Raw genomic sequence first — 26,079 nt, forward strand, 5'->3', positions numbered from 1 at the left:
CACGAACACATGGCCAAAAATAATACACAACAATAAGCATACAAGCAAACACTAACAAAAGCTAAGAAACAGTACATCAATACATAAAAATAGCACACTAAACTAGTCTAAAACTATTCTACGCGTCACAACGATCCCGTGGACATAAAGAACGCCTAAAACGGAGCTAAAACACAAAATCTAGGCCAAAAACAAGTTCCAGGGACCTATTTGTAAGAAAACTGGAGTTCCAGGGGGTTTCTGGGCAAAAACTGAGGACTAAAATGTAATTAAACAATAACTCTGGGGTCTAACGTGCAAAAACAGCAGTCATGGACGGCGGGTTCTATTTCTAAAAAGTTTGGGGGGGGGGGGGGTTTGTGCGAAAATCTGGGCCTAACTGGAATTAGTTTTGAACACATCTGGACTGCGGGTTAATTCCAGTAAAACCCAGGGGCTCTTTATAAAGTTTTCCAGGCCGAAGGGGTACGTTTCAATATGGGCGCTTGGATCTGGATCTAACGGTTCAGATCTAATGTCCTCGGGATCTAATCGTGGCCGTCGCTTTCAGATCCGGTGGCTAGGGTGAGTCGGACGCGCGGGCCGGCGGCGAAAGGTCGCCGGAGCAGAGCTCCGCGGCGGCGCTCGGCCGGAGCTGGTGAAACGGGCGCTACAGTGCTCCGTTTGGATCGAAGTTTGGCCATGGAGCACGAGAATGGCATGCGTAAACCACCTGGACACTCAGGTAAGGGGATTAGGGCTCGGGATGTCGTGCGCGGCGGCGGGGCGGTGTTAGGCCATGGCGGGTCTCGCCGGCGACGGCGTTCTGACCACTAGAGTGGCCTATACGCCTCTACAGCGTGCGCAAAAAGTTAAGGGGTGCCAAGAAGTGCTCACCAAGGTGCAGGTCGCTCGGGGAAACCGTGCAGGGGCAGCTGTCGATGGTGGCCTGCGGCGGCGCACGGGCAGAGCTCGGTGATGGGGATGATGGCGTGCTCCTCCGGGCTTCTTTTCCCTACGGGACGATGCGCTATCGAGCTGTTAAGGTGGTCCAGGGGTCAGGCGGGCCGGAGATGCGCCGGCGGCGAGTAATTGCAGTGGGGAGCATACTCACCGAGGCGGTGCTCCGGTGATAAATCCGGCGCAGGCGTGGTCCGTGGTCGGGGCAGCGAATCCGGAGGCGATCCTGGGCACAGGAAGCGGCTGCTGCGCAGCTCTGCGGAGTCTGGGGCGTGGCGGAGCAGCGACTCCGCGGCGGCGCAGAGCCCCTATGCGGCGGAGCAAGGCGAGGGCGGTGGTGCTAGGGTTAGGTGCGGCTCTAGCGTGGGGGATGAGGTGCGGAGGGCCGCAGGCGGTACTTATAGGGCGGCGGAGCGTCCTTGGCATGCACGCCCAGGATGGAAGTCCGGCGTGATTCCCGGCCGGGTATCTCGGTGGGGCGTTGCGCGCATGGGGAGGAAGGAAGGTGGGGGATGACAGGTGGGCCATGGCTGGCAGTGACAGGGTGGCAACGGTGACGCGCGGGCGCTGGGCGACGGGGTCGACCACTGACGCGTGGGCACGGGCGAGGGGAGAGGGAAGTGAGGCGCGGGCGACACGCGGTGCGGGCCGTGAGTGGGCGAGGGGCGAGCTGGCGCGCGGACCTGCTGGGCCGAGCGGGAGGCGGTGGGCCGAGCGCGGAGGGGGAAGAACGGGCCGTGAGCGCGGGAGAGGAAAGGAGGGCTGGGCTGAGGCGCTGCGTTCCGGGCCGGACTGAGCGGGGAAGAGGGAGTGGGCCGGTTGAGTTGCTGGGCTGGCACAGGGAAGGGGAGAGGGGTGTGGGCCGGGCTGGGTTTGGCTGCCGGGCTGGGTTTCGGTTCACTGTTTTCCCTATTTCCAAACCTCTTTTCCTTTTCAAACCAACTCAAATCTATTTGAATTCAAATGAATTTGAATTCAAACCCTAGGCACTCAACCAAAATGAAAACCATGCACCAGCATGAATGCACAAACAAGTTAAACTTAAAATAAATTTTATTTACATGTGGAACAAAAATTAGATTAAATGCAAGACTAAGCAAATTAGATCCTAGAAAATTAAATAAGGCCAATTAAATTTATTATTAAATACTGAAATTTAAATTAGGGTGTTACATTAGGGTTTCCCACCATAGATGCTCTTTAGGATGGTTGTGCTTGGTTCTGCTTTTCATAATATCTATGCAGGGCTCGTTGTTGCATTTGTGCACTAACCTTGCAGCTTGGACGACGATAAATCAACAAATAGTGGTGAAGCTGGGAACTACATCGCCATTGATAGCTGCAGGAGGAATCCCCATGGTCAAGCTTGTGACCATAAACAAAGCACTGCCGGGAGATAGCCCGGAGAAACTAAAAAAAATCTTTCTCCTAAACAAAAACAAAGCAAGAACATGTTTTTAAGCATAGTATGCACCCTCAGGTATTCTTGGTCCTAATCATTTCAGGTGACAATTAAGAAGAACAGGGGACATACGATGCCCGAGAACATGAAGGCTACATCAGCTGAACACTGTGATTCTCTTTGGAGTTGGAACATACTCGAAAAGAGACCCCAAAATTGCACACTTGACTTTTACATAAAAGTCCAAGTGTGAGGGAAATCGCTGAGAATCTCGCTGCAAGTTCCAGCCAACCAAAGGAGCATCCTTGTTTCAAGAAGGTGTTAGCCTTGGCTTGCTTTGAAAAAAAAAGAGAAGAGAGAAAAAATAAGGAGAGAGATGAAAAAAGAGAAAAAAAGTATAAAAAGAAAAAAAAGAGTGAAAAAAAGAGAGAAAAGAAGAAGGAAAGAGTGAGAGAGAGCCATGGCTCGACACACTCAAGTAGCCCATGCACACAAACAATCAAGAGGCTGCTCCTCTTCCTTTCCAATCCTTTGCTGCTCCACTTAGATCGGCACTTGCTCACATGCACAAAGGGAGACGCACCTTGCGTCCCCAAACATAAAGCATTGTGCCAATAGATCAAGCCTCCAATGAACATGGTTCCCACACACGAGGCAAGAGTACCACATACCACCGCTGTAGCAACTCCGAGATATCCATCCCATATGCTGGCGGTAAGTATACTCTAGTTGCGAAGGTATGATTCACCAATCCTTTACCCACACTTATCTCCATTTGAACATATCTTGATCTTTTTGCGTGCTTCCTTTTTTCTATGCTTGTTTTGCTTGGGTTTGAGTGTATAGTCGACGTACACTCAAAGGCTCTTTAAATTAAGCATGGTGCTTAGGTTCAAAAGTCTTCTTTAATCAAATTAGACAAGGTGTCGAGTTTGATTAATGAACCATCAGAGTTAATACAATCATAGAGCCTGGATGCATATCTTTTGTGGACTAACCCCTACAGGAAATTTTTTCAAATAAGACAGTTAAGTCCTCAAGCTATATCCATACTGGAGATAAATCAAGGTCCGGGATCCACTTTAGCAAAATTTGCACAACCTACAAAGGAGGCGCATATTAACTTTCAAAGGTTCACTGTGAGTACATTTCTAAAATGCCTCTTTGCTTATGATTCGTGCAGTTTTATCTTAGCCTTATTTATGTTATGATGAGATAATAAAAAAAATTGGTGAACAATTAAAAAAGGGAATCCTTTTCAAAAAAAATCTCTCTCAGAAAAAAAATCATGAAATAAATGGTGGCAAGCATTTCAGGATCCATGCTCTCTAAAACTTTGAACCAGATTTTCCTTGAAGCAGGGATGTGAACAACAAATTTTGGAAAAAAAATTCAACATTCTTTAAATATTCCTAGAGTATTTGTTGTCCACTAACATTTTGCAGGGAAGGAAATAAACATCCAAAGAGCAGTGTACAATAACTCCATCACCAACACAACACTCCTTGGTCCCATGGGGAGATGCACGAGGAACCAAGCTGAACAAATGCAAAGCTTTGTTTCATATATGTGAAGCTTAACTCTTACATTTTTGTTCTATGCTTGGAGAGTTCTTCCACACACCTAGTGCACCTTTGCCTCATGTCTCCACTCTGCTAAGTTACCCATCATGTTCGCTTGCCAAGAAAAAAATAAAAATAAATAAACAAAAAGAAATAAAAAAGATACCAAAATAAAAATAACAATAAATCATATAAGTAAAATAAAAAAATTAGGTGTCCTTACTCAATAAAATTTAGACTCCCCGGTGTTCATAACCGGTAGAGTCCCTTTTTGTCTCCACTTTTGTTTTCTTTGAATAAAGACAGGTACAAGAATAAGTGTGGGGGAGATATCTCAAAATCACCAATTTCAAATACGTTCAAGATCTCTCCCCCAAACATGTTGCACATCATTGACGGTTCAGCATGTTAGAGAACAGGACAGAAGGAATTCAAGGAGGGATGGTCGAACTTTTGGTTCGGCAAAACCACCTCTAGCTTCCTGCGGTTCCCTCTTCTTCCTCTCCAGCGATGGTATGTGCAACACATCCCTCACAAACTCCCTCAAACTCTCTAAGTTCTTGAGTCTAATCGAATTTATTTTTTTATCACTAAAATTAAACTCAAAGAACCTTGCAACCCACCTTATGCACTCCATGCGCTTCCTTAAATAGACTTGCATACTCCTTATTCCTCGCATTCCTTCCTAGTTCTTGTGAACATATTTCTTCATGCTATCTAAGTAATTGACCAATGTGATATGATTGGATGAACGGAACCATGCTCTTCCTTGCAAAGTACTTGGAATTTCTTTTCAAAAAAAATCATCAATAGCTTGTCTCCTCAAATTAATATAAATTCCTACCAGAGCCAAAGTTTGAGCTTCATGAAAAACCTTATGCTCATGCAGCTTGTCTATTGCCTTGAGCTTTGTCAAATTCTATGACCCATGTTAGAAACTTTTCATACTCCCATGATCAAGATCACATACACGTCCACTCACATGCTATACTTCTACATTGGAAGATAGCAAGCATTTCCATCTACCACAAAATAAAACTCCAAGAAATACCATGACTCCCTCTCTCTCCAAAGACCATCAGGGATGTGGGCTATGCAAAAAGAAATAAAAGATGCATACCCAAAGAAGGTATGCCACATGCTCACAGAGCATGTTACACAAAAAAGGGAAAAAAGATGCATACCCAAAGAAGGTATGCCACATGCCCACAAGGCATGTCAAAAAAAAGAGATAGAAAAGATGCATACCCAAAGAAGGTATGCCACACACCCACAAGGTGTGTCAAAGAAAAAGAGAGAGAGAAAAAGAAAATATAGCCCATACCAAAAACATTACAAGGGAAAGAGAATTCATATAAAGGAGTTCTCATCCATCATCCACCAAAAATATCCACACACTTGCACATCTTGATCAAGGCTTATGACTTGTTTCTCCTTAGGATCCGGTCTTTGACTTAGCAAAATATGAGAAACAAGTTTGCCATTATACCCTCCATACCTTCAGATCCACTAAAAAGAAGCCATTAGAAGTAGGATGGAAAAAGAAAGGCTCATAAAAAGGCCTTGGTGAGGAATGAAATACTTTGAGCGATCCGAGAGATCACCCGAGGAACTTACAAATTTCTTTTCAAAAACTTTATAAAACCTCCGGATGGACGGTTGAACAAAGGAGTGGTAAGTGGTACTCTACAAGACGTTCTGACCCTCAACCGCCAAAGATGAGGATGATGCTATAAGCCCCACAGGAGTAAGGTAAAAGGTGCGAACAAGGCCAACTTATTCTGAATAAAGGTTAGAACACTCGGTTGTGCCTTGGGCATAAGTCAGGAATGCGACATTGTAGCAACTCCTGATCAACAACCTAAGTCTAAAACTTTGCTCGGGACGAGCAAAGGGCTAGCTTGGGAGAGTTGTTGACGGTGCTTAAGGGCTAGCTTGGGGCAGTTGTTGACGGAGCAAAGGAAAATTTCATGCCTTACTCGCATATTTGTATCACTAACCTTGCTCCACAGTTGTTTTCGAGTTTTGTACATTTCAGATGAGCAGGAGCGGAATAAGACGAAAACACGCAGCGGACGACATACAACTAAACAGAACATCGCGTCCGGCGTCACCCACTTACAATAAGGGCCCATTTGGCAGAGCAAACGGGCGCGCCACGCATAATGCATACAAGGAAAGATATCAGGGCCCACATGTCAGCCTGCCAGAGAAGGATAGGGACGAGAGGCGGCTAGGTGGAGCCGGCCGACCCCCTGGGTCGGCCGAACCTGGCCGGCCTCCTGTCCAGGTGCATTTCGAGGAGGAGTCGGCCCCAAGTCTCCTGATTACCTTCCATATGTGCATTTGGCGAGAACCGACCTCCACTAGTATAAATAGGGCCCCCTCTCACCCCTCTCACACACACACACTTCATTCCATTCTCTCCATGAAGGCTCTCCTCTCTCTTGCTCTCTTAGCTAGGTAGTGGAGCTAGGCTAGTTCTCTTTAGCGAGCAATTCGTCCTCGGGGTCGTTGAGCAATCCTCGGCTCCTAGTATGGCTTTGTATCCGACTTGTTAGACTTCTATTCATAATATAGAGTTTTGGCATGGTTGCTTTACTATCTTGATAGTTTATCAATCCATGCTTAGATCGTTCATAAGTTATGCTACGGTCTTGGTTAGGCTAGATGATTCAGGTACGGATAGAGGTTCGTTGTGCTTTCGGGCTTGCTCTAGTGTTTTACTCGTCCATCCGAAGGGTGGGAGACCTGGGGGCACTTGAGTAGTGACTTCATACACGAGCGTGGTGATCGGGTATGCGGGATCCTTCGGATATGACCGTGCTCCACGGTGTGACTGGGGTAGATGGCAGGTGGTGACAGCCCTGTCCGTCCGGCGTAACAGTGGTGTTTCGTTTAGCGTACTCCCCGACGTTCGGGTTCGGTGTAGGAGTTCATGCAAAGAGGTAACGGGACTGGATGTACTCCGGTGCGGGACCTTCTCCCCGCTATCCCATTTTCCTGGCACCTACAGTTCTAACCTAGCTTTGGATAGAAGCACTAGGACACCTAACCTAGCCTAAGCTCCAGCTGACTTGACGTAGGATAGAGTAATTCTTTGCTTTATAGTTTCTCTCCTTTATTCCTTCCTCTTGAAATGTGGATGTGTGCTGTGTCGCATTACCCTTGCTTATTCTTTATCTGTTCTTACCCCTGTTAGAGTATTGCCTATTGCTTGAGGCACAATGTCATGGTTAATGTTGAGTACAATACCTTTGTCGCTACCGTCCTTTGGGACACAAATAAATAATGATACCCTTACTCTCCGGGTGAAATGCTACAACGGTATATCCATGCGCTTGCGGATCCATCTGTAATCATATTGATTATACCACGAGAGTGGCATCCCTTGGGTGCAGTTGCTAGGATGGGTTCGACGCCCTCATTTCTAGTGATTGCACTAAGGACTGCCAACAGGCATTTCTGGCGCTATTGCTAAGGATTATCCATTCTTAGTGATTGCGCTAAGAAATGTCAATAAAGGGCCAACGGCTTGATCCTCCAGGGGCTCAAGGCCATAATTTTCGATCCGATCGAAAAGTATGGTGCAAAGTGGCTCCAAGAACTACCCAGAGTAGTTTGGGGGCTCCGCACACAAAGAAGCCGGGCTACCGGTTATTCGCCATTCTTCATGGTGTACGGTTCTGAAGGAGTCTTGCCATCGGACATAGCTTTTGGTGCTCCGTGCATCCAGAACTACAACGAAAACGAAGCTGAATCAACACGGTGCACTGACATCGACTCGGCAGAGGAGCACCGCCTGACAGCCTCCATACAACATCCGAGATATGAGCAGCAGCTCCGGTGCTATCATGACCGCAATGTTCATGAGCGAGACTTCAACGTCGGCAGCCTGGTTCTAAGACAAATCCAGTCGACTACCAGTGCTCACAAGTTGTCCTCCCCATGGGAAGGACCCTTTGTAGTCAGTGGGATAGTGGTTCCTGGAACCTAACACCTACAGAGGCCAGACAGCACAGATGTGGGCAACCCATGAAATATCGAGCACCTACGCCGCTTCTACCCATAGAAGCATAGAAAATGCAAAGCTATGTACCCATCTACTTATTTAATAAAGTTTGTCACATTTTATACCTCACATTCTACTTGCTCTCGTTCTTTACCGAGTCGTTACCAATACGCTCGGGGGTTGTGTCTCGGCCACACAGCCAGCCCCCACTCAGATTTCGACCAGTCGGACAAGAACAACCCAGCCCGCTCTTAATGAACACAGTCGAGTACGTCCTGGAGCCACTTTGTGTCACCCTAATTCATCGGCATATTGATGACCAGCTCTCAAGCGCTATCAAGGGCTCAGAGTCTACCCCTCACCTACTCGGCAAATTCAGAAAAGAATTCGGACCGTGGGCATACCCTAACAGCAATTAAAATAAAATATTATTTACATAAATATTGTTTTTAAGTCAGTCCATTCTGACCAACTCTTCTTGCAGCCAAAATAAAAAACAGAACATCCTAGAGATAGGTAGCCTACAGCTCGTCCACAATGTGCTCGGCGATCTCCAGGACAGCGGCGTGGTTGGCCTCCCAATCTGTGTTGGAGCAGACTTCAGGAACGCCGTCTCCCACCAGATCTAGATCCGCCTCTGGGAGATGGGACTTCACCAGTCCCAGTGTGTGCTGCACAGCATCTCTGGCAGCTCCCTTGACGAAGGCCTCTAGTCAGCCACGCCACGCCTCCAGCCTCTCAGATAGGCTCACGGCCGCCGCCACGCCCTCGGGCTCGAACACCCCCAAGCAGAGCCTCCAACGGCCTGCTCAGGCGATCCAGTGTCGCCCGGCCTTGCGCCGCTTGATCGTCTACTTCTGCAAAAGAAGCACTCGGCTAGGTCAGCACAAGCTGCCAAAACAATACGCACCCAACGGCTGTATGATTTCCGAATCATACCTCGATTGGCATGTTGCTCCAGGCGAAGCTTCTCCTCGGTGGCGGCCTCCCGGGCCTCAGCCACCTCCCGGAGCTTCTGCAGCTCCTTGTTAGCCTTGGTGCAGGCCTCCAGCTGTAAACAAAAAGCAGGTCAGAGCCAAAATAGTGCAAAAAGGGATCCGGCACACATTGACCCGACTCCTCACCGCTCTTCTCCTTGTGCAGAGCCTTCTCGGCCTTCACCCTGTCAGCCTCCAGCCAGCGGCCCTACGCCTCTAGCTCGCCCACCTTGGCCTCGAGCTCCGCCACCCGGCCGATGGCGCTGCTCCTCTCGGCCAGCTCCTGGGCGGCCTGCTCCGACAGCTCCACGAGGGCCTGGAGAGCAACTTGGCGTTACAACACAATACCTGCAAGAACAAGTCAGCTACACTAATAGCCAGGCAGGAGACTTACCTCGACCCACTCATGGGTCACCTTGGCGCACTCGACTAAGTGGCTGCGGTTGACGGACCTTAAGTCAGAAATAAAGCCGTCAACTCCTGCATCTTTTCATAACTTTCAAACACCAAAAGTAGTTATAGGACTTATTTCTAATTATTTCCACGAGTTTTGGTGATTCTTGGATTGCAGGCACCCATACACGGAATAAGGTAAAAACAGACAAAAGACGCAACACAATTGCACAGAATATCCAACGCTGCATCATACCTACAAAGAGGGCCCACAAACCAGACCAAATCGACCAACCAAGCCCCGGCACCAACCATCTGACATCAGGACCCACCAGGCAGCAACCCAGACAAAGGCGGTGGCCAAAGGTGGCCAAGGGGGGGGTCGGCCGACCCCACCTGGAGGCCTCTCCAGGAGATTTTTGGTGGGAATGTCGTTCTTATCCTCTAAAAGGCAGTTGTCAATGTTCCCATATTTATTGAGGGCAGGAAACGACCTTTGGAGCTATAAAAGGGGCCTCCACACATCCTCTCAAGCATTGACCATTCACCCTTCCATTCACATTCACTTGTTGGAGAAGTAGTGGTAGGACTCCACTTGTATCTTTAGAGTAGGGAGTGTGCGAGGAGGAGGATCGGAGAAGAGCCGGACTTGTCGGCCTCTCTTCGTCTTGTACCTCGACAGGTATGAATCACTTGAGTAAGTATCCGGAGTTCATCTTCTATTAAGTTCTTGGTTCAGTATTCTTAAGTTATTCTTTCGTTTACGGGTTCATCATCCGTTCTCGTAACGGATACTCTAGTAGAGGACCCCTGATAAAGACGGGTAACCCTGTACGCTACTAGAGTAGTAATCGAAGAATTAGACGTGGTGTCTAGGCCCTAGATCGCCTTTGTTTGCCTCGTACTCTATAGTATTGCGGGGTAGACCGCAGGTGGTGACAGCCCTGTTGGTCCGCTACGTAGTTGCTTCGTGGTTAGTGCACTCCCCCCTGTCCGGGTACGGCGTAGAGCAACAAGCCGGAGGTCCCTAACAGTACCTGGGTCAGACCGGTGCCCGAAGTAAACGAGTGATAGCCTAAGTCCACCTTACCTTGATCCTTATCTTTAGATAAACCACACTACCCAAAGCTCTCCTACCTCTTGTTCTCCGGGGTTAAAATAGCCAGAAGATCGTTACACCTCCGTTCCCAGTGAAAATACGATACATGAATACTCTCCGGGTGAAGTGCTACAATGGTATCTTCCGTGCGCTTGAAGATTATTCTGTGAATGTTAAGAAATACCAACAAGCATTTCTGGCGTTGTTGCCGGGCAACGGTTGCTGTAGTTATCTTCGAACCTTGTTTGCCCGTGTATTTTTTCTTTTACCTTTTCTTTTATCCCTTCTTTTATTTTATCCTTATACCATGTCACACCCTTCTATCCACCAACTCTCCTCTGACGATGAGTTCTCAGAGCCATCAACCTCTCCAAAGCCTTTCATGGTTTCCGGCTATGAACTTGATCCTGACATCATTGCCATGGTTCGACAACGAACCTTCTCTGGTCTAGGAAATGAAGATCCCTACCATCATTTGCTAGAGTTCGAGGAATTGTGTTCGTACTTGGTAATCCCAGGCATGTCACAGGAAACGTTGAGGTGGAAGTTGTTCCCCTTTTCTCTCGTGGAAAAGGCGGAACAATGGTACACTCACAACGTGGGGAATGCGAATGGGGATTGGGAAGAGCTCCGAGATGACTTTTGTCTCTCGTTCTCTTCTTTATCCCACGAAGCATCTCGACGAGGTGACATCCTTGCATTTGAACAATTAGAGAAGGAGTCCCTTGGTGCAGCTTGGGCTAGATTCTCACACCTTTTAGCGTCAAGCCCAGACTGGTCTATACCTGATGACATATCCTTGTACATCTTTTACACGGGATTAGACATGGACTCGGCCGACGATCTCGACATCGCCGCTGGAGGTTCGTTTATTTATAGAACTCCAACAGAAGGAAGAGAAATCCTAGATCACATCTTAGGAAACTCTTCTTTTGTTGCTTATCCTTATGAGCCCTAGCAGGAGTCCCAATCGCACCTTGAGAACCCCTCATCTGCCAAATCCTACCCTTCCACATTCGAAGATTTGTCTTTTGAGCCCTCTCCCGAACTTCGAATTTCCACATTCGAAAATCTGCCAACATCGAAGGAAGAAGAAATTCAACCTTCGAAGTTCTCTTTCCAATTTGAGGATGATCCTTATGAAGACCATAGAAACACCTCGAATTACCTTCATTATAGGAGACCTACAGCGCCCCTTTATCCTTCCAGCAAATCCATGAACTTAGAATGGTCGAAGGAAGTGAGACGCTCCTCCAAGGCAATTCAACTTAGCTCATCTTCCATGACCTTCTATTGCTCTATAGGGGGAAATTCTGTAGAAGCCCTTCATGACTCCACTGCCGAGGCTTGCATCATGTCTGAATTCCTCATGGACACGTTCATTGGAAGCATGCCCCTAGACCTGACCGACATACTCTTTCGAAGTCCTTCAGGACTATTCTTTGATTGTCGGGGGATCGCGCGGGCAATGCCAGTCAAGATAGACAAAATCGAGATCAAATTAGACTTTCACATCTATTCGATCGTCAATTTTGAACTTCTCATAGGCTACCCTTTAGAAATGCTTCTTCATGAAAAATCATCGCAAGGGAGCCTCAAACATAAATCCGGGGAAATTGCTTTTGCCACTCTTATCTCTTGCCCGGAAGATCCAATGGTGGAGCACCATCTCAACCACGACCCATTCGAAGAGATGATGCTCGTATCACCGTTCATCTCTCCAAATATTGCTTCTCCTCCCGATCCTTTAAATGAAGCACTTCTGAAGGAAGACATTAGGGAGGAATGGTCAAATGGAATAATAGACTTTGCTGAAGCAGTTTGGATTGATTCACCCTCCATAACCATTCCATGCTCCATAAAGGGAATCACCGTAGAGGCCCAGCTTATCCCTACTATGGAGGGTAATATCATGCCATGGCACTGGGCACACACTCTTTTGAGTAGTGTTTCTCTAAAACCATCCGGGAAGCTTTTTGAAAGTTGTCCCTTTGGACACATTCTTGAATGCCGGGGGGTCGCAAGTGTCGTGCCAGTCACAATAGACAAAATCGAGGATAACCTAGACTTTCACATTTTTGATATCCTCAATTTTGATCTCCTCATAGGCTACCCCCTAGAAAACATTCATCATTCAACTCTAGGGAGCATCCATGAAAAGTTTAGGGAAATGACTTCTGCCTCACCTTGCTTAGAGAACTCTTTGGCGAAGCCTTGCCCCAAACAGAACCCGCTCGAGGAGATGCATGAGCAACCCTCATCATCCTCGATCAAGTTTGAGCCTATTCTTTCTAGCTCACATTGTGTTGTTCTCGATCACAATCGGGATATAACCATGATTTTCCATGATGAACCTCTTGAGGTAGAAAACTCTTGGGCTAGGGAATCCAGTGAGGCGCTGACTTCGAAGAAAATAACTCTATAGATGAGCATGGTAGCTTCATCGTCGAAACATCACCACCATGCTCCTTTAGCACCCCTCAAGAGTCAGGCACTCGTTGCACCATGAATGTCTTTGCAAGCTACAACCTCTTTAAAACTCTTTCTAGCAAAATGTTTGGAAGGATGGTTGTAGACACCTTTGTTTATCAGAGGCATTGTAGATTTTGTGGTTGCACATTAACCCTGCAGCTTAAGCATAATTGATGAATGGTGGTGGAAGTGGGGGCTACATCACCAATTGATAGTTGCAGGAAGAAGCCCCCAGGGTCGAGCTTATGACCATAAACAAAGCACTACCGGGAGATAGCATGAGATATAAAAAAAGAATATTTATAATTCCTTCTTAAAAAATAATAATAAGCTTGAGCATGTTTCTAGGATAGTATGGACCTTCGGGTATTTTACGTCACTAACCCTTTCAGGTTAAGATTAAAAAAACAAAGGACACGCGACGCCCAGGAACATGGAAACTGTTCCAACTGTACACTAGGTATTCACTAGTTATAGAACACATTCTGAAGGGAACACCAAAACCACATACTTGACTCTTGGTGCCCCGACACACAAAAGTCCAAGTGTGGGGGAAGTTGGTGAGCAAATCACTGCAAGTTCTATTCAAAGAGTATCCTAGTCTACAGAAGGATCAGCTCTGGTTTACTTAAAAAAGGAAAGAAAAAGAGAGAGAAAAAAGAGAGAAGGAGAAAAAAAAGAGAAAAAAAGTATAGAAAAAAAAGAGAAGAAAAGAAAAGAAAAAAAAGAGAGAGAAGTGAGGAAAGAGGGGAGTAAGAGTGAACCTACAAGATCCACACAAGTCAAAAGGCTTCATGTGCATTGCCTTCAAGCCTTGGCCTTACACAGAAATCATTCTGCTGTCTAGCTCCACCCATCCTTGCTCTCGCTCACGCTTGCAAAGCCTCGTCATAATCCTCATCCGCTTCTAGCTTTGCAAAGTGCCACTCTAGCAGCCCGAGCTCACACACCAGAGTAATGCTCCTCTTCTGGTACGGGGCTGTGCTACTCCAGTCCATTTGGCACTCACTCGTACACATGAAAGGAGACGTATTTTGCACCTCCAATCATCGTGCCAATGGAGCATACCAGCAAGGCCCAGGGTTCGTGCACACTAGTTGTGTGTGTGACGCAGCCTTGCAGTCACCTGAGTCAGCATGGTCTATGTGTCCTCCTTTGCTTCAGCTCACATCAAAGATGGAAAAGTCATTGACAATCAAATATGACAATGCCACCTCTGCAGCAATATCAAGACATCTGTCCTACATGTAGGTGGTAAGTGCACTCAGGTATGTATACCCCGAGTTCACCAATCTCCATTTGAACATAGCTTGAACTTTGAAATTCATGCTTCCATTGTTTATGCTCGTATGCTCTGGTTTGGATGTATTCAATTGATACATCCATAGGCTTTTTAAATTAAGCATGGTGCTTAGGTTAAAATAGCCTTCTTTAATCAAATTAGACATGGTGTCGAGTTTGGTTAATGAACGTTTAGCTAATACTATCATAAATATTGGATGCATATCTTTTGTGGACTAACCCCTGCAAGAAATTTTCAAAATTTGATGGGAAAGTCCTCAAGTTCATGTCGGAGATAAATTAAGATGTGGAAGGCACGTCAGCAAAAGTTGCACAACATGCAAGGGAAGCACGGATCACCCTTCCAAGGTGCACTGTGAGTATATTGTCAAAAAGCTCCTTTATGTTTGTGCAAGTTTTACCCAGCCTTGATTAAGACACAAATTTGGTGAACCACAATAAAAAGAAATAAAAACCTTTTGATAAAAAAGAGGAAAATATCTTTCTTAGAAAAATAAATGAAATAAAATAATGGCAAGAAATTTGGGATCATGCCATTTGAACCTTGGAATTTGATTAACCATGGATGTGAACAACAAATGAGAAAAAAAGGGGATGATGAAATACTTTCAAAAAAAAATCTTTAGACATTTCTCGAATATTTGTTGTCCACTAACCTTTTGCAGGGAATGGAAAGAATGCAACCAAGGAGCAGCACCCTAACACTCATACAACACTCCTTGGTCCAAGAAGGAGACACATGCACAAGGACCCAAGCAGAACAAAATGCAAGGTTTGGCTTTATGAATATAGAGCTTAACTTTTGTATCTTTGTTCAATGATTGGTAAGTTCAATCAGGTAAATATTCCACTACCTTCTGCATCCTCGTTCATTTCTTCACCCTGCAAAATTACCCATCATGCCCAGTTTGCCATAATAAAAAGAAAATAAAAAATATATAATGAAAACTAATAACAGAAAAAAAAAACAAACTTAGGCAGTTAAACATTCCATGCACCTTGCCTCAATAAAAATTTGACTCCCCGGTATTCAACCCCGGCATACCATGGATGTTAACAACAAATATAAAAAATGATGAAATAATTTAAAAAAAAATTAAAACATTTCTCGAATATTTTTTGTCCGCAAATCTTTTGCAGGAAATGAAAATAAAATAACTAAGGAGCAGCGTGAACACCCTAAACACTCAAACAGCCCTCCTTAGCCCAAGAAGGAGACAGATGCACAAGGAGCCAAGTAGAACAAAATGCAATGTTTGGCTTTATGAATATAGAGCTTAATTCTTGCATCTTTGTTCAGTAATTGGTAAGTTCCATCAGGTAAATATCCCACATTTTCTCTATTTTTAAAGCATGAAATGAGCTACTCAAGCAATGAAAGAAGAGAGAAATAAGCCCTAAACCTTTAGCGCCGATGGATGTACAGGGAATCAAAGATCTTCACAAATGTGGTGAGCAAATGAGCAAGAACTCTCCTCACCCGAGCCAAGAACAGCAAAAACAAGTGAACTGAATGGCTCGGGTGGGGAGAGGAGAAAGGGGATATGGGGGCCAAGGACATTTGTCTTGGTTGGAGGCACCAACCGAGATCAAAGGACCCCCTTTTGTCCCGGTTGGAACCAACCGGGACAAATAGGCCGAGGGGACATTGGTCCCGGTTGGAGCCATCAACCCGGACAAAGGGGGGGGGGGGCTTTGGTCTAGATTGGTGCCTCCAACCAGGACCAAAGGCACCTGTCCCCCCCCCCCCTTTTGTCCCGGGCCCAAAGGCAGCCGGGACAAATGGCCTAGATCAAAGGCCTGTTCCGTAATAGTATAAATTCATTAATAACAGGGCCAACAATACCCATCTACTTTTCATGGAGATATTTCTGGTAGCCACATGGGAGATCTGGAAATTAAGAAATGACAAGATTTTTAATCAAGGAACAGCTAACATAAATCAATGGATTTTCAATTTCAAGAGGCAGGTTCACCTCCAACTCTTAAGAGTAAAGGAGACTTTTCATTTGCAAATTGAATGGCTAGAAACTATTGTATAGATCTGATTTTTTTCTTATCCTTTATTCTGCCCCTAATGTATCTCTGTAAGTACTTTCTATCCTGTACAGTTTGTATCTTTTCTTTTTAATTAAAAAACATGAAGCACACTACTACATTTTTTATTTTCAGAGGCATGTATTTTTTATTTTCAGAGGCATTTTTTGGAAACGCCTCAGAGCTATAGTCAGTGTTAATAAAGCATTTTCAGAGGCATTTTTTTGCACGCCTCTGTTAATCAAAAATAAATAAAAAAACAGGCGAGCCCGCCGAGCCCATCTAGGCCCGGCGAGCCCATCTGAGCGGCCAGCCAGCCGCCTACTGCGCCGCCACTCACCGCCGGCCGCCGCCCTCCGGGCGCTGCTACCGAGCACAGCCGAGCCGCCGCGCCCGCGGCCGCCTGCCGCGCCGCCGCGAGCAGCCCGCCGCCCCTCCCCTCCGCTGCTGCGGGCCTTCTGCTCCGCCGTCGCGCGCCCTCTGCGCCGCCGCCGCCGCACACCATCCTCGGATCCGAGGCAGCACCTCCGGGGAAGGCGTCGGGAGAGGGAGTTAGGGTTTCTTATATACTTCTTTCAGCAACCGGGCTCAAATGGGCTTCTATTGGGCCGGTCTATTAACAGAGGTGGTCGTGTTATGTTTGACCACCTCTGTTAATCGATTTTCTGAGGCGTTTTTCGGAAACACCTCAGTTAATAAAATATAACCGCCTCTATTAATGCTGCGTTCATTTTTTGTGCACACCTCATAGGCCTATTTTAAGTGCCTCGCAAAATCCAGAATTATTGTAGTGGCACTATGGGGAACTCTCCCACAGGTTCCCTTAAAAAAACTCCGGCCAGGGAGTTATCCGTAAGGAAACAAAGTGTTACGGGGGTCTGAATGAAAGATCTAGGGACTTATCTATAATATTTAGTTCAAGTTTTCTAATGCAATCTGTGAACTTCTAAATTACATATAAAATTATAGAAAAATAGTGCACTCAAGTCAGTTTATTTCGGGTGGTTCCGCCACACCCTTCTATGAATATGAGAGGGGGTGAAGAAATGAGACACATCAACACCAACACATTCTACTCTTCTTCATCTAGGAGCTTGAGAGCTCTATCATTGGGCTTAGACTGCCTAGGAGTATAGAAAATAGGAAGAGAGTGAGGATGAGTTGGGGAGGTGCTGGGTTTGTCGGCACTCTTCTCCCGCTTGTAACTTGACGGATGGTTATCAATCATAGTAAGTATTCATGGTCTTTTTAGTATTTAAGTAATTTAATTTTAATTTAGTACTAGTTCCTAGTTGTTTACTGGATTGATGGTTCACTAGTATTAGTGGATAGTCTAAGACACTCGATAAAGACGGAGGCTCTTGGTCGAGACTAGAGTTAGTAAAAGACAGTGTAGACGTGGTGCCTAGACTAGATTTTACCCTTCAATTTTTGTAACATTCCACGGTTTATAGAGGTAGCCTGCAAGTGGTGACAATCCTGTTTTTGCCATCGTAATCCTCCAAGTTTGGGTGGATGATAGTAGCCTTATTATCAGAACTTCTGGTTTTATCCAGACGAAATTGATAGCCTGATTTAAACAGTTAAGCTAGATATTTCTTATATTCAATTCTGAAACTAAGGAATTCCCTCTACCCATGATCATACTGGTGTTGTGTTTTTGGATGAGTCTAAACCTTAGATAGTGTACTCACGTTCCTTAGTAGATATAATGCCCTAGAATACTTCTGGTTGAAAGTTACAGCGGTATCCATGCGTTTGCGGATTCTTTCATGACGCTTAAAAATACCAACATGCGCCATAACCAACCAACCAGCCATATTGGTTAGGAATTCTCTACAATTACAATTTTAGTCCCGTCACATCAGATATTTGAACAATAATTATAAGTTTTAAATATAGAATAATTATAAAACTACATGCATAGATGTAGACTAATTCATTAGACAAATCTATTAAACCTAATTAATCCATCCACATATTTACTATAGTACAATATTATCATTATGAACTAATTCGAATTAATGAATTTATCTCATAAATTAGCCTCTATTTATATAATTGGTTTTTCTAAGTAGCTTATATTTATTAATTTTAGTTGGTGTCTCAATATCCGATGTGATGATATTAAAATAGTTAGCCCATGAATTCCAACGGCACTGAAATGAAAATGCCGGCACTGAAATTCCTCAGACCTCAACAACCAAGCCACATCCCCTTCCCTAAAGCCGCACCTGCTGCACCCTCTCGAAGTCTCTCGGCTGCTACAGTTGAGAGCGGCGAAAAGGAGTCTTCGCGTCTCCGCCGGCGGAGCCGGTGGTCTCCTCCGTCTCCGATGGCCCGTCGGGCGTCGTGAGGTGGCGGAGACCGCTGGTTTCTTGCCAGCTGGTAGGTTAGGTCCTAGTAGGTCTAGGGTTTGGTTTCCCGGCGGTGTCGTTGAGGCGGAGGCGACGGCGGCGCCATGGAATAAGTCCTCTCGGACTCTCCCTCGCCTCGTCGACGTTTCACTCCGACATTGACGACGAGCCTGTGGAGGTAGAGTCCGGCTTTGTCGGCTCCTATCTAGGAGTCTGCGGCGGTTGCTGCTTCGTCGATGTGGTGGAGCTGAGGTGCTCATGCCGCGATTCTGCTTGGCTGCGGAGGAAGCTGTGGGTGATGTGGACTGCAGGAGAGCGGATCGACCTCGACTTCTCCTCGGCGACGGGCGACGACGAGCGTCGATTCGAGATCTGCAAAGCTTGGGGCGCGTCCCCGGCCGATGCTCCTTCAACGGCGGAATCGGCCCGGCCTTCGTGTCGGGCAGCTATTGCGGCTCGCTAAAGCCTGCGTGCGATGGAGCTTCGTCAGATCATGGTGGTGGCGACGGCGGCGGCGGCAAATTCGTCCGATGCTGTTGTTGGAAGGGGAAGGGTCCAGGGACCTATTTGTAATTTTTATTTTTATTGAGGCCCTTTCTTCAAAGTTTGGAGGGACAGCTCTCCCCTGTATCCTTGACGTATCTGTATTCGTACGGTCTGTGTACGTTTTCCTTACCTCTTAATACAGGTATATGTTTGCTCAAAAAAAAAAGCCACACACCAAGCGCGAGTCCTTCGTCTCGGCCGCCCCCGCACGTTCTCAAGTTACCCCCAAAACCACACGGATCCAGCCTCTTACCCTTCCGCCAAAGCCGATGGCCTCTGCCCATCCGGCGCCGGCGCCGGCCGGCGACGGCGCACACAGCGGCGCCGTCTCTGGTGGACACCCTCTTCCAGCGCTCCCTGGACGACCTCATCAAGTCCCTCCGCGCCGACCCGTCGGCCGCCGGCGAGTCCGCGGCCGTCGCCCGCGCGTTGTCCGAGATCCACCACGAGATCCGCGCCCCCGACGCCGCAACCAAGGCCGTCGCACTACAGAAGCTTACCTACCTCTCCTCCCTCCACTTCACCCCCGTCGCCTCCCACCCACTCGCTTTCCCGGCCATCGAGCTCCTCGCCTCGCCAAGCCTGCCCCACAAGCGCCTCGCCTACCTCGCCGCCTCGCTCTCGCTACACCCGGCCTCGCTATCCCTGCTCCCGCTTGCCACGCACCAGCTACACAAGGACCTTTCCCCCTCCGCCTCCGCCTCCGCCGCCACGACCCACTGGCACGTCCCCGCGCTTGCGCTCCAGCTCCTCGGATCCCCCGCCACCGCCGCCGCCGCAACGGACCTCGCCGTTCACCTCGCGCACGATCTCGTGCCACACCTCTCCCGCGGCAGTCCACGCGCCATCGCGGCCGCCGCGCGCGTCATATCCGGCGCGCCGTCCGCGGCCGTGCCGGTCCTCTTCAAGCCGCTGGCAGCCTGTCTCGCATCCCCTGACTCGCGGGCGTCGACTGCGGCTGCAGCAGCGTTCTGTGACCTGTCAGCGCCGCCTGCTGACGCGGCCCCTTTCCTGCCTCTGGCGCCTGATCTCTACAACCTGCTCACCACTTCCCGGTCCAACTGGGAACTCATCAAGGTGGTCAAGCTGTTTGCACGGCTGACTCCTCTAGAGTCCCGGCTTGCCGCTCGAATTGTCGACCCAGTCTGCCAGCTCCTGACCCGATCTGCAGCCGTGTCACTGACTTTTGAGTGTGTCCGTACAGTGCTCACTGCGCTGCCAGCACATGACGCCGCTGTCCACCTTGCCATTGCAAAAGCGAAGGAGTTCCTTGCTGCTGATGATGATCCCAACCTCCGGTACCTTGGGCTACTGGCGCTTGGTATGCTTGGCCCAGGTTATGCAACAACAGTGAATGATTGCCGGGATGTTATTGTGCGGTCACTGGATGATGCCGACTCAAACATTCGCCGGGAGGCATTGCACCTCATGATGGAGATGTTTGATGAAAACAACGTAATGGACATTGCGAGTATGTTGGTCAGTCATGCTGCAAAGTCAGACCCAGAGTTCGCAAATGACATTCTCGGGGCCGTTCTAGCAGCATGTGGGCGTAATGTGTATGAGCTGGTTGTGGACTTTGATTGGTATGCTTCACTCCTTGCAGACATGGCAAGGAGCCTTCATTGCGCCCAGGGAGATGAGATTGGTCGGCAGCTTGTTGATGTGGGATTGCGGGTGCAGGATGCACGGTCAGAGCTTGTCCGTTCAGCTCGAACTCTCCTAATTGACCCTGCTTTGCTTGGAAACCACTTCCTCTGCCCTGTTCTTTCAGCTGCCGCATGGATTTCTGGTGAGTATGTGGACTTCATGAAGGATCCTGTCGAGCTTGTTGAAGCACTCTTGCAACCAAAGACCAGCCTCCTGCCTATGTCCGTTCGAGCAGTCTACATGCATGCAGTGTTTAAGGTGCTCACTTTCTGTGTGAGTGTGTATGTTGAGAAATTGGGTGATTCAAGCAAGGAAGTGGATGTGGATGTGGATGTAGTGTTTAGTGGGTTGGCTATTGATCAAACTGTTCATCAGGAAGGCAAGGTTGCACTTGGGTCTGCTGAAGAGCAAGATATTAGGGCAAGCACATTGCAAAAGGACCCATTTTCACATGAATCTATACTTTACGTGATTAACTTGATTGAAACTACAGTTGGCCCACTTGTTGAGTGTAATGAAGTAGAAGTCCAGGAGAGAGCACACAACCTGATTGGTTTTGTCCATTTGATAAGACATATTCAAGAATTGAAAGAAAATAAGGTTGCTGATGATGACAAGCAAATCAGGGTAAAAGAGCTTGTCAAAACTATGCGGACAATATTCTGTCAAGAACTTGGTCCTGTTTCTGCGACTGCACATATGAAAGTAGCCTCTCCAGATGGTCTTAACCTGAATGAGAATCTTGCTGAACTCAGAGACATTGTGAGTGAAGATGATACTGCTCCGTCAACTTCAATCTTTTTTTATCCTCGTCACCATGATTCTGTAGATACAAGAGATGATCCTGCAGTGTCAATTGGTTCATCTTCTCTTTCTGAGCATCGCAAAAGGCATGGGCTCTTTTATCTCCCCACAGGAAAAATTGAGGACGAGCTAAGTGATTACCCCCATGCCAATGATACTCTACCATCTTGTAGCAATGAAACTGTTAGTGATGAAAAGTCGAAGACCGTTGAACCTTTATTTGCTGGGAAAAAGTCGAAGTCCACAAAGTCCAGACCAAAAGTAGTTAAATTGGATGGTGAGGATTTCCTCAGTTCTATGATGGCCACCACAAATGTTCCAAAAGAAGACCCCTTGTCTGGTGCTCTACGTTGTGTGCTCTTGGGTAGAGATGCTATGGCATCACCTTCACAAAAGGTTTCAGATTTAAACTCTGAAGCAATGCTAAAAAAAATGGGCACTAATGAATCTACCTTTCAGCGGATAGAGAATTTAGGAAGCCATCCTGCGTCAAGTTCTGTAACAAGTAAACAAAACCATGACAATGCCAAAGAATCGAGAAAGCACAGGAGCTCTGGTAGAAGTGGACATCGCCAAGGAAAACATGAGCACAGAGAAAGGTCTAGTACTCAGCCTGATATTGTACCTCAAGCTCCAGTTATCCAAGACTTCCTTCTATAGTGGCTGAGACTCTCGTTTGGTACATTTCAGTTACTGAATACATGTTGATTTTTGTTCATTCACATTCTGTGCAGTTTCATTTTGTTCACTCTCGTTTGACCTGTGGTGCTTTTTAGTTTTTGCTCAGTTGCTGGTGTGCTGTTTTTCATTGTTCAATCATGTATATCTTCTTGGTCATAGCACTTGATGTTCTTGGATATCTTCACTGCAATGTAGTTCATGCTATGGAGAGTTAGACTCAATATTTATTTAGTCTCTTATCTACCTCTCAAAATTGTGGAAGTCATGCAAACTAATTTTGCACCAATGCTAATAGGCCATTTAAACTTCAAATACACATAAGGTTACCATGGTATATCAATACACATCAATAAATAGATCTATTTCAAACTGACTTAACATGCGGGGATAGTTTTGTTTAGAGTTCGAATTGAACCATACAAATGTTTCTTGCAGCTGCAAATAAGGTGGAGTGAGCCACGCATATTACTCAATTGAAATGGGGAAATACTGAAATACTTTAATTGGCCTAAGTTTGCAATAGATGTTTTAGACAATTATTAAAACATTTTGTGTTGCAGGTTATGCAAATGAAAGGAGCAACACAGTTCTAAGATTGAATTGTTCTGAGTTACCATGATAAATAATTAAATATATATATAAAGGAACACTTCTTAGCTTAAACACACTATTTAGGTTATGCGATGATTTAGTAGCATTCTTTCCAGTCCACAGTTACCAGATCAGTAGTTCGCTTATTGTTACAGAATCCAGAAGTTTGTGAGGCCAATATTTATTTAGTTATTATACTGAACAATTATTGTTCGGAAAGAAACACACTGTTAATGCCTCACATGATGTTTAATGTTGCTTCAGTTCAATTATGCCCTTTATAACAAAAACGTAATGTCACACCACGGTGTTAATGTTTGTGATCTTTTGGACACTTATGGTCAGTGTTCAAAATTTCGGCGAAATTTCGCGAAATTCGGTGATGTCGCCCCCCTCCGAAATTTGAAAATTTCGGAAATAATAATTTAAATATATTTAAAAGTATTTTTTAAAATAGTCTAAAAATAAATTTTGGCCGAAATTTCACGAAATTCGGTGATTTCGGCCATGTCCGAAATTTTTTGACAAACGAAATTCAAAACCCTGCTTATGGTTGCCATACCATACTTAGGATTAGAGCTTTTGTTCGCAATGAATTATCGGAGAAGTTTATTTAAAGGATAAATAGGCTAGTTGAGAAATTAGTTTAAAAAAAAGATTCAGTGGCTTGTATTGTCAGGGAGTGATGCTTTTAAGGACCCTATCTTCATATTTGTATTTGCTTAAACATAGAGCTTCTTGAAGTTTAGGGGGTTCATTCAAGAGATGTTTGCTACAGATATACTCCATTATGTATCTTCTCTGTCACTCTGAATCTTTACTTTTTACAAACCCAATGTTAAGATTGCAAATGCATAAAGAACTGAGTTGAGAGTGATATCAGCCGACTAATGCTCGAAGGAAATAAATCTTTACTCAATGATGTTGATAGCAACATTCACTGGAACACGTTTGGTTCTAGCATGACACCTTAGCTCCCATGTTATTACACCACAAGCAAGGCACTCTTTGTTGAACAATCCAAGTTTCCTGCGCAATGGTTGAATCATAAGCAACTGATTTGACCTTGAAATTGGAGGCAAAAATTCCATTTAGTGCAAAAAATAGCATATCGTCCAACTGCATGAGACATTTGGTTCAGAAAATGGTGTTTTGCTCCGTGTTCCATGAGGACTGCACAAAAATCTAAAAGCAAACAGGTCATTAATTTAATTTTTTTAACGGAGTCAATTACCACACGTACCCAAGGAAGGCCCCACGGGTCATTAATGCCACGTGGCTGGCCGCACACCCGGCGCCGGCCCACTTAGCAGAAGACCGGCAGGCGACCGCTAGACACATGGCATCTTACCAACCCTAGGTTCAGTGGTGTCGAGAAGCCAGTGCCGACTCAACGGCCGAGTCCGACCCCCCTCCCCCAACCCTGTGGGTGGCATGCGGGGGAAGACCGGCCGCTAGAGGCATTAAATGCCCCAGAACGATGTGATGCGCACCCACGCTCATGCCTCCCGTCTAACAAATGGGGCAGGGGTTCGACCCAAGGACCGAGGGTCCGGTAGGGGCGGCCCTGGTTAGTCGGGGCATCATGATGCCGCGAACTCGCGCTTGCGTCCTTATTCCTTTTTGAGCGATAGGATGGGCCGCTCTGGTCACCCTCCGCTATCAGCCGTAGGTAGAGGAAGGCGTGCCGCGCCAGCGGGCCCGCCACGCACCACCAAGATAGGGGGAAGAGAGACCTAACCCGCCGACCCTAGTGAAGAGAGTTGATCTCTCCAACAAGATGAAGAAGCCCATATCAGCGGACCGAGATGACCATGCTATGGTGGCATGCGGCATGCCCTGACACGGGGGTAGATGACATGACCGAGGCCTTGACATGCGGTGCAGCGGGTTGAGTGGAGAAGACTAGCTTCGGGACGAGATGGAGCGCAACCAGCCTGTGGGCCTTAGTTAGGACATGTGTAGAGCTTTTGACCTCCTCACCAGGATATCAATACCGGGGGGTGAGGAACCCTCCTCTCGTATTGTAGCCTAGCCCACTGAGATATATATAAGGTAGAGCTAGGCTTTCTTTCTCAGACTCTCTCCAGACACTCTCTCAACTTGACCCAATTCAAGCCCATTTTGAACACACACACATTCACCGCTTGCAAGTGTCCGGTTGTAAGCACCCAACACTCGAACTCAAGGAACACAAAAGTGCACCAACCCCATACTGGACGTAGGGCAATTGCCCAAACCAGTCTAAATCCCTTTGTCTTTCAGTGTTAGCCATCGAGCTACAGAGAAGTGCAACACAGATTTACTAGCCGGTGATGGAAACACCAACAGTTGGCACGCTTGTAGGGGCAGTTGCATACTCTAACCACCATGTGATCGCTCGATGGCGGCTCCCAGTGTCAACATGATCATTGCAGTTCTAGCCGTTGGTTTTGAATGGCGGACAGTCCGGTTTTTGTGAGGCGGACAGTCCGCGAAAACTCTGTTTTCATGGGATTTGAGTGTAACGGCTAGTTTGGGGCCTCCCTCTATAAATAGAGGGTGTGGCCGACCATTTGAGGCGGCTGAGCACCTTGGGGACTTGGTGTCCATGTGTGAGAGTGCTTGAGAGCCCTCTACTCACTCTAACTTGATATTAATCATTCGATCGAGTGAGAGAGCGATTCTAGTGTGATTGCTTTGAGAGATTGCATCAAGTGGCACTAGGTGATCGTGTTGCAAGCCGGTGTGCTTGTTACTCTTGGAGGTTGCCACCTCCTAGACGGTTTGGTGGTAAGAGGCTCCGTTGAAGCCCGCAAGAAGATTGTGCGGTGCTCCGGAGAAGAGATTGTGAGGGGTATTGTGCTCACCCCGCGGGAGCCGCGAAGAGCAACTCTAGTTGAGCGAGACGTGAAGAGCAACAAGTGGTCCGGCCGGATCATGTGCTAGAGCTCAGTGTGAGCACTCCACGTGGGAGAGTGTGACTTGAGAGTCACCACTAGCAAGAGGATCGGCAGCAACCTTGGAGCTTGTCTCAACGGGGATTAGCTTGGTGGCAACCAAGTGAACCTCGGGATAAAAATCACCGTGTCAATCTTGTCTACTCTTTTCGGTGGTTTGCTTTCTCCAAATCACAAGCCTTGTATTTACTTTCATCTATATCTTGTGCTTGTGTAGTTGCTCCTAGTGTAACTATTTAGCTTGTGTAGCTTAATTAGTTGCTCTTACTTAGATTGTGTAGCTAAGCAAGTTGAGCTCTTGGATTTGTATTGTGTA

General features: G+C 46.7%; 2 protein-coding genes across 3 annotated transcripts in view; one reads left to right on the forward strand and one right to left on the reverse strand.

Annotated features, from left to right (window-relative positions):
* The first annotated feature begins 19,027 nt into the window (after positions 1-19,027).
* Positions 19,028-22,464, forward strand: LOC120674732 (AP-3 complex subunit delta-like). The gene is made up of 2 exons (XM_039955866.1): positions 19,028-19,121; positions 19,241-22,464. Exons 1-2 carry the CDS (start codon positions 19,028-19,030, stop codon positions 22,210-22,212), a joined length of 3,066 nt encoding a protein of 1,021 aa, XP_039811800.1. The 3' UTR covers positions 22,213-22,464.
* A 1,131-nt stretch (positions 22,465-23,595) lies between these two features.
* Positions 23,596-26,079, reverse strand: part of LOC120673369 (RAB11-binding protein RELCH homolog) — a 29,461-nt gene continuing 26,977 nt past the window's right edge. For both annotated transcript variants that reach the window (XM_039954173.1, XM_039954174.1), the window contains one exon: positions 23,596-23,853. In XM_039954173.1, the coding sequence (XP_039810107.1) occupies positions 23,782-23,853 (72 nt within the window). In that variant the 3' untranslated portion in view covers positions 23,596-23,781. The remainder of the gene's footprint in view (positions 23,854-26,079) is intronic.

Source organism: Panicum virgatum, chromosome 5N (assembly GCF_016808335.1).
Source record: "Panicum virgatum strain AP13 chromosome 5N, P.virgatum_v5, whole genome shotgun sequence".
Classification (NCBI taxonomy): domain Eukaryota; kingdom Viridiplantae; phylum Streptophyta; class Magnoliopsida; order Poales; family Poaceae; genus Panicum; species Panicum virgatum.